Source organism: Fukomys damarensis, unplaced genomic scaffold (genome assembly GCF_012274545.1).
Source record: "Fukomys damarensis isolate Sample0158 unplaced genomic scaffold, DMR_v1.0_HiC HiC_scaffold_9, whole genome shotgun sequence".
In the NCBI taxonomy this organism is placed as follows: domain Eukaryota; kingdom Metazoa; phylum Chordata; class Mammalia; order Rodentia; family Bathyergidae; genus Fukomys; species Fukomys damarensis.
In genome coordinates, this window is record NW_022900921.1 from 3,281,894 (window position 1) to 3,291,145 (window position 9,252).

At 43.9% G+C, this 9,252-nt stretch overlaps 1 protein-coding gene across 1 annotated transcript; it reads left to right on the top strand.

Moving 5' to 3' along the window:
- Window positions 1–6,828: 6,828 nt before the first annotated feature.
- On the top strand, window positions 6,829–7,544 carry LOC104873255 (protein FAM204A-like). Its single transcript, XM_033761496.1, is given in 2 exon segments — window positions 6,829–7,372; window positions 7,375–7,544. Coding segments are annotated over 2 exon segments (699 nt in total). The 5' UTR covers window positions 6,829–6,843.
- Window positions 7,545–9,252: the final 1,708 nt, after the last annotated feature.

Consider the following 9,252-nt stretch of genomic DNA (forward strand, 5'->3'; position numbering starts at 1 on the left):
AAAAAAAAAAAAAAAATCCAGGAAGCCAGTAGAACAGAAGGCAGAGGAGTAAGAAAAGATAAAGGTGCAGAAGTCCCAGGGGCAGACTGTCTAGGACTTCCTGGGCCACAAAAGAGGGTTAGGATCTGGTGCTGGTCAGGCTGTGCCACCCCAGGGTGAAGCAAGAGAGGAGCAGGGTCAGATTTGGGACTTAGGTGCTCTTTGTCTACCATGGGGGAGAAGGAGGAGGAACAGAGCTCGGCAGTGTCTAGGGCGGGGGCTTGTGCAGTCTCAGTGACAGCCAGTGGGACCTGAGCTGGGGAATAGCAATGCATATAGATGGAATTGATTAGATTTAAGAATCAGGGACGTGGTAAAATAGGGAGTGCTGTATCCCTTCACTCGTTTGTTGAGCAGATATCTGTTGAATGCTCTTCCCCTCTTGTGAGCTCCCTTATTTCTCATGCAGGTCCCCTTAGCTCCATCAGCTACAGTAGGCTGTGCTGAAGGAAATTACGGACAGCCCTTAGGGAGTAAAAGAATGGGGAATGAAAAGCTGGCTGCCCTGAGAAAGGGTTAGGGTTGCGGGGGTTGCTGCTGACTTGGAACCTAATCACAATGTCTGGCTCCCTCAATTGCAAGGCGTTCCATCGCAAGGAACCTCCCACTTAATGACAGACTCAGCACTACCTCTCCCTGCACCTCGCTTCCCTCACCTATTTTTAAATGAAAGTGCTTCATCCTGCTGGAGTGGTGGTAGGTCTGGAAGGCACCTTGTAGCCTTGTGGAGTAAGACTGGGGCCGGTGACTCCACACAGGGGTGCCTGCAGTCGGATCCACTTGTGCTGGTGATGCACTGTGGGAGCCTGGGGCTCTACCCCATCACAGACAGGCTGGATTTGCATATTCTTTACAAAGCTTTCCATTGGATGGAAGTCAGGTGAATTGGAAAAGGTGTATCTTTGCTAATTTTTACCAAAAGAGTGTCCACTGCCACACAACCACAGGAGCCAGAGTCACTGAGGCCTACTCACACCTGCCTGGAGCACTTATTCCCTCTGTGGCCTCACTCCTGCCTCAACTTCCCTACTCATCCCAGCTCTGGTTGCAGCTCTGATGCACGCCATCCCTTGAGCGGACCATCACCATAGTCTGAACTGGCAGCCCAGCCTTGTCCTCTGTCCCATTGGGACCTACGACAAGCTGGCCAGGACACTCAGTTCCCCGGAGTCCTAACCACCTCACACCACGAGTGTCTTATTCTGGCACATCCACATCCCACGTGAGTACATTTGGTTCTTCACCAGATAAGACGGTTGAGCTTCGGTTGACTATTTTCCATGACTTTTGCTATCATTTAGTGTCTATATTTTCTTTTTTTGTAGTTCTATGAAAAGCTTGATGATCGTTTTACTTCTGGTGTCTGAAAACAGAGTGACTTGGTGAGAGGGTTGCATGCAACCAACACACAGACACAGACACACACCATGCCTGTGCGTGCAAGTGTTTGTGCATGTATGCAGGTGCACACGTGCACAGAGGGTCACACGTGTGCATATGTTTGTGGACCTGTTCTTTCACATATGAGGAAGAGGTTCTGTGAACTTTGTCCTTTGTCCTCCGACTCTGTCCTTAACATTGACTCTGACCCCGAACCTAATGTTGGTTTTAAACTGGAGTCTGAGTTACTCCTCCCTCACCTGAAACAGCTACTCAAGGGGCTAGAATCAGGAAGCTGTCTGCCTCCATCACCTGCAGAAATCAAAGCCACAAAGGGGCAGGGACAGCTTGGATAGTATGTCTCTGTGGCTGAAGGGTGAATGATCCAGGTGAAGATGGACAGATGGCTTTCTCAACGTGGCTGGGCCATCAGAAGCTACCATTGGGCAGCGATGTTTGTGCACAAGCCGGGCTCTCAGGTCAACTATCACCCAACAGCTGGAAGCCAGGTTAACCCTCTGCCCTCAACTAGACCTGGCCGTTTATCTGTATTCCATCAGAGAAGACCAACAGCTGTTTGTGTCCCAGGGCAAAAGCATTTGGGGTCTTTGGGGAGAACCTTTTGCTAATCCCTCCTGTTGCTCCCTTCCTGCCAAGGGCTGTAGCTGCAAAACTGAGGAAGGCCACGAGAGGGTGCATGGAGCCCAGCATGCAACATTCAGCTATAGGAGTGCCTCAACCTTGCTCAAAAAGCCTTTCCGGGCCTGATTTGACTCAGTAACCCGCAACCTGCCAAGGTTTAGTGGCATGTTTGGTTATAGACATGTAATCATAGGCAACCGGGCATGTACAGAAGTTTTCCAGACCCCAGAGGATGACCTCTAAGGAAGGGAAGGCAGGGATTGTATCGGGAAGGTCTAGCATCCTTGGCATGGCCTAGGGACAGCAAGGCACTTCACAGCCCGCTAAGCTAACTGGAAGCTTTGTGGCATCTCAGGCTATAGGAGCCCTTAGCCATAATCAAGAGCTAGTACTGAAGAGAAGTTGGGGAAGGAGGTATGACAGCCATTGGCAGAACTCTCAACCTGCCCAGAATATCCTGGCTCCTGTCAACACAAGCCCTAGAGGAGAGAGAGGGACCGGAAGAGCAACACCCTTTTCTCATCTGTTCCTATGACGCTCTTGGATGCTCCTGTGGTTGGGCAACTAATTTATGGAGTTCGTTCTTTACCCCAACCTAACACTTGCCCCTCGCCCCTTCCCCAGCTGCTGGGTCACACAAACAACATCAACAGGTTCTCCTTCCTGTAACTTCCGGATGGGTTCAGCCAATGGAAAGCAGTAAGGATGAGGTGGGCTTTGAGGAAGCTGCCGAGAACCTATACCTGAAGGCCTGACTCAGAGTTATCTAGCTGCAGGACGGACTCAGAGGAAAGTCACCGCTGTCCTTGTCTCTCTGAAGGGCAGCGGACCCGGCTGCTCCGAGCGTCTTCCACACTAAATCACTCTTCCCAGGCCTCGGGAGCCTTCTCCACCGTCACACACCATCACTACACACTCATCGGCACTGCCTCGTGTGCAGGCCTGGATCCCACGGACTTGAGTGAGTCAGACGAAAAGCCCTGCCCGCATGGAGCGCACTTCGTGTTTGTTTTGTTTTTGTTGTTGAAGTGGAATTTAGATGGACACTGATAACGAGTCCGGGGGTCTGACGGAGCCCACAGAAGGGGCCTCTCACTTCCTGTGGTCACGTAGGGGCATGGGTGGGGCTCCCAACGTAGTTGGCCAGGGGACGGGCTGGGCGCCTGGAAGGATGGTGTATTCCAAAGCAGGACACAAAGCCAGCAAAGGCTGGGGTTAAGGCGTGGCTGAATCCCACGGAGACACAGTTCTAGGTTGTGGAATTCATAATACACAAGACGCTGTCAGACTTGTTACAAACTCCACAATGTATTATTGTGAGATGGTACCTGGGCACGTCAGTCAACAGTCACCTATTTTACCCACATATTTTCCCTTTTTAATATCATTCCTTCCTTCGTACAATTCCCTGTTACCACGTGAGAGTATTCTTCTTTATTCTGACAAGTTTCCTTTAGAATTTCTACAGGGACGTTCTGCTGTCCATGAATTTGGCCTTTGTCAGAAGTATCTTCTGTAGTCCTTCGTTTTGAAGGATATTTTTCCCGGGTAAAGAAATTTATGTTAGGGAGGTTTTTTTTTTTTTCTCTAGTTTAAAAATGTCATTCTATAGTGTACAGATTCTATCACTTCTGCTGAAAAGAGAGTTGAGTGTTATTATGGCTCCTGTATGCCCCATTTGGACTATTTTGAAGATTTTTCCTTTGTTTTTCAGTTGTTTGACTCGAATGTGCTCACAGGTGGTTCTTATTGTACCCATCTGACTTCACTTTTTTTTGCTTTTTCCTATTTTCAAATCTATATCATGTTCTTAAATTTAGATTTATTTTTACTTTTCTGTGTCTATGTGATTCCTTTTGTTTTGTTTTTTGAACACTGTGTAGTGCAGGCTGGCCTTGATCTTGGAGCAGTTGTCTTGCCTTGGCCTCGCTCTCAAGTGCTGGGATTGAGGTATGTGCCACTGCACCTGACTTCCTCTTTATATTTTGAAGTTATATTTTTAGTCACTCTATTTTCTTGAAGATTTTAATAGCATCAATTGAGGTCCCTTACTTGTGAGACATCTACTTCTTTTTCTTTTCTCTTAATTTTTTAAGCTGAGTTTTTCTTTTCTTTTATATTGCAGTTTTTTATTGGTACATTTTGTTTTTGTTTTTTGGTACCAGGGATCGAACTCGGGTCTTTGCACTTGCAAGGCAGGCAGCGGAACCACTGAGCTAACTCCCCCTGGTGCTATTGGTACAATCTGGATATACATAGTGATGACATTTATCATAGAGAATTTGTACCTGTACGTCATATCTCTTAATTCTTCTTTTTTCCCCATGGCCCCCTCCCTTCAACTGCTCTTCCCCTTCTTATTTACAGAAACTTTGTATCCATTTCCCCCCTTCTATTCCGGTTTTCCTGTCCCTTCCTTCCTTTCCCCTTCCCCGCTCCCTTGTTGCCCTTGTTGTTTGAACTTTTTTCCCATTTCCCTGTATCTATTATACATTCTGGTCCTTCTTTACACTTTTGGTGTTTCACACCAGAGAAACAATGTGGTATTTAAACATGAGTGTCTGATTTGTTTCATTTAATAGTGTAGTCTCAAGGTCCATCCATTTAGTCAAATATGTCTCAAACTCACCCTTCTTTACAGCAGAATAGTATTCCATTTGAAACATCTATTTCTATTGTTTATCTATTTTCTTTCTTTCTTTCTTTCTTTTGTTTTTTTGAGACAGGGTCTCCCTATATAGTGAGACTGACCTAGAACTCACTATGTAGCTCAGGCTGGTTTCGAACTCACAGAGATCCTCCTACCTCAGCCTCCCGAGTGCTGGGATTATAGGCATGCTCCACCATGCCCGACTCCCTATTTTCTTGATTTTCAGTCATCTAGTTATGTTTTTGAGCATGACATGTGATTCTTTTCTATTTTTATTTTTTAGTCAGGGTCTTACTATGTAGTTCAGACTGCCCTGGAACTCACGATGTAGCCCAGACTGGTCTCAAACTCACAGTAATCCTCCTGCCTCAGCCTCCCAAGTGGTGGAATTATAGGCATGCACTGCCACGCCCAGCATATGTGATTCTTAATTAAACATACTTTGGATAAAAAGTTGGAAAGGCTCTGTGATGTTATTTTCATCTAGGAAAAACAAGAGGATTGAGTGGTCTTCTGGCAGGCAGAGTACCAACAAATTACCTAACTCCTATCAAGGCTAGGTTTTATGCTGTTTTAAACATTTTTATCTGAGAGCCTAACTCTTACTCTAAGACATGGCCCTCTCTCTCAGCATGTGACACCACTAGGATTCAGCTGGAAACCTGGGTGTTTATCAAGGCCCTTCTTGATGGAACTTGAACTCAAATTTGTCTCCCCAGTACTTTTCTGGTTGTTAAAATCTGCATAGTTCTTTAGCCTCCAACCTGCTGTTTAAAAGTAGGCCAATAAATTCAGGGGACTTTGTATGCAACTGCTGGGCTCCTTTGCTGGTGTTTCTTTCTCACTGACAATTTTCCTCTTAAATTCCTGCCTCTTTGGCATCCTGACCTTGGACCTCTGCGCCCTCGGTCTGGTAAGACTGATACTTTCTTCCCAGCTCTTATTCCTTTATGAACAATATGTGAAATGCACCTAGGGAAAAAGACAGGGGAAATGCGGAGTTTACACGTTATTTCCTTCAAATGGTTGTTCTATGTATTTTTTCTAACTCTGATATTTGCTTTTTTTTTTGTACCGGGGATCGAACTCGGGTCCTTGCACTTGCAAGGCAGGCGGCAGAACCACTGAGCTAAAGCCCTGGCCCATCTCATATTTGCTTTTGACAAAAGGATTAGTCTGGCACATTCTACTGTCACAGGCTACATAGGACGTTTTATTCAGTCCAGTCTGGATGCCAGGTTAGAGAATGCCAGAGAAGAATGGGCCCAACTGACCCGCTGCTGTGAGCCGGAGCCTAGATGCTCAGGTACTTGTGACATCAGATTCAATCCAGAATTAGGGCTCACTGCTTCCTTTTCCTTTCCTTCCCTCCTTTAATTATTAAATTTTTCTTGGATTCCAAACAAGATGAAGGGGTAATGAACTGATCCACCTCTGTAAGCAAGTATAAAACCAGATAAAATATTTATAGCAGCTCATGACGGGCATTGGCCATCATGTGGCTTTCATCCTTGAGAAAAGGGAATTCATCATAAGGGCTCCAGAGAGTGCCTGGGTCACTCTGCAAACTAGGGAAGCGGGAAGCGGACCCCAGACAAGGAGCAAAGGTCTCAGAAAGTAAAAGAAACAGAAATCAGAGGTGGCAGATGCTGAGGTAGCTAAAATCTGGGGGGCGCCAAAGAGGAGGCTGCAGAGAAAAGGAGCTCCGGAACTACACAGGTGTCCTCTCGAAGCTGTGTGGAATCTGCACACATACAGGGCAAGATTCCACAAGACCTGGCAGATAAAAGCTTCTCTCCGTCTGGGACTGAATGGGAATTCCAGAGGTCACACAGTGCTGACCCCTGTGCTAGGAACACCTTCGGGAAAGACCTTGCTCAACACTGGACTTTCAGTTAAAACTTTCAAAAGGCCACGTCTTAGGGATATGGCTGCTTTATCCCTACAGTGTGTGGTACTTTGGATCCACCTGAATAAAGCCTAAAACCAAGCCTCAGTAGAATCAGATTGAGTGTCTAGTAAATTTACTGCCTGATGAAATACTTAACACTCTTTAAAAGAGACAACGGAGACAGGATGTTGACGAGGTCTTAAAATGGGTGCCGAGTGGATGCTTCCTGATCGAAGAAAAGATGTGGAGCGGACTGCTGCCTCCTGGCCTAAATGAAAGTGATACTGAATCAAATTCTGAAGATGAGGCCACACCGCAGAACTTTGATCATAACTTACAGGGAGAAAAAGAGGTTGGGACCGTTAGAGAAATAGAAATCTCAGGTTTGTCAGCAGATGGATCACAAACCGAAACAGAGGCCAGAGCAAATGCACATGAAGAGTGCCCTTCTGGAATTCCCTTAGGTTTGTGGAACAAATTTCAAGAATTGCAGAAAAAACATTCTGAACAGAAAACTTCAGCCTCAAGATTCAGAGAGAGAAAGAGAAAACGCTCCAGAAAAGGTAAATTGAAGAATGATAAAGAATCTAATAGTGAGCAGTCCTTAAATGAAACCCAGTGGAAGGAGCTTACTCAGTACTTCGGAGCCAATGATAGATTTGAACCCCCTGTTAAAAAGAAAAAGGTTGAAAAGTCTGGCCCTGAAAAGAAGACAGACCAGGCTGTGGAGGAGTGGGGTGTTGACAAGGCTGAGGAACTCAGCAACCAGCTGGTACTCCAGAGCTTGGTGTGAAAATTGCCAAAGCAATTGCCTGTCACAAGTTTGTAAAAGCCAAAAAGGAGGCTGAAAACTCACAGGCTGCTGGAAGAAATAAGAAACTAGCATGGGGGTTTGAAGCAAAGAAGAGATGGGAAACCAAAAGCAACACGGGAAATATGTAACTGGGCAGAATTCTTCAGGACACGTGTAGAGTTATGGGCTTAATTTACAGAAAAGATTTTTCTGCTTAGGTCAAATATGTCAGGAAATTGATACAAGTAAGAAAAAGTAAGCATAAATCTTGGGAGTTGATTATCAGCTCTTTTAAGTTTTATTCTAAGGGGTTCATTCTATTGAAGTGATGGAATGAAGTATTTTGTTATTTATGTAAGAAATCTAAGCATGCGTACAAGAAAAGAAGGTAGGATTTTATTTATTTGTGTAGACTTAGAGTATAAAGTCAGTTTTACTTTTTATCTGTTGGGTATAGCATAGCCTGTGAGATCCTTATACTCTCTTATCTGTTCTTAGCATAACTGTACTTTTTCTGGAATTACGTTTTCAAGATTGGCTTCTGTTTAAAATAGATTAGTCATAAGTGCAAAAAAGTCTCAGTTGATGCGAACTTTCTAAATGACTGTAATTACCTTAATGCTATAAAAACAATTATTGATTCTTTATTGGAAGCAATGGCATTGTCATTTCATAGTCTCATATAAAAACAGTAATTTTTGTGTACCTTCACATGAAATGATTACAATGAAAAAGGGACAAAATATTAAAAAAAAAGAGAGAGACAACAAAATCCAGACTCATGTCAATGAAGTAACAGCCATTCCCAACTTATAGTCAAACATTACCAGACATATGAAGAGGAAGAAAAATATGATCTGTAACTCGGAGAAAAAGCAATCTATAAAAACAGACCCAGAAGTAACAGATGTTGGAATTATTTCATAAAAACTTTAAAATATTTATTTTAAATATAAATAAGAATTTTAAATTTCCAGATGGACAAACATAAATGAACAGAGAAATCTCAGCAGAGGAATGAAAACTATAAACAAGAACTAAATGGGGCCGGGCATAGTGAGTTCAAGGCCAGTCTGAATGACGTAGTGAAACCCTGTCTCAAAAAAAAAAAGGGGAACTCTAGGTCTGAAAAATACCATGTACAAAGTGAAACTTTTGTCGGGGGTTGGGACTGGGTCTCACTATGTAGTTGAGACTGACCTGGAACTCACTATGTAGCCCAGGCTGATCTCGAACTCACAGCGATCCTCCCGCCTCAGCCTCCTGAGTGATGGGATTAAAGGCATGCGCAAGCATATTGGACGCCTCAGATCCGTGCACTTGAGTTACATTAATAGAAGCCATCTAAATGGAAGCAAAGGGGATTGAGAAAAATAAATGGCTTCGATGAAGTGACTTTGGAATAATATCAAACAATACATAAAGCTGGAATCCCAGTGGCGGGGAGAGAAGAGATTGAGGCCAGAAAAAAAAGTTTTTAAAAATAGTGACTGAAATTCTAAATGTGATTTTTAAAATCGTTACCATCCCAAGGAGCTTGGAGCTATAAAACCCTAAGCAAGACAAATACAATGGGAACAACATCCAGGTACATTACAGTTAGGTATCTTGAAGCCAAAAAGGATATCTTAGAAACTATGAATGAACAAAGACATATTACATAAGGAGAACAATGGTAAGATTTATCATTTATTTCTCACCAGGACTAACGCAAGCCAAAACACAATGGAATAATATGTTAAATATTGCTATGCACAAAGAAAAAGCCAACCTAGTATTCGATATGTAGAGAAATTATCTTTAAAAGAGAATGAGAAATCAAGATTTTTTTAAATTAAAAAAAACAGCTGAGAAAAT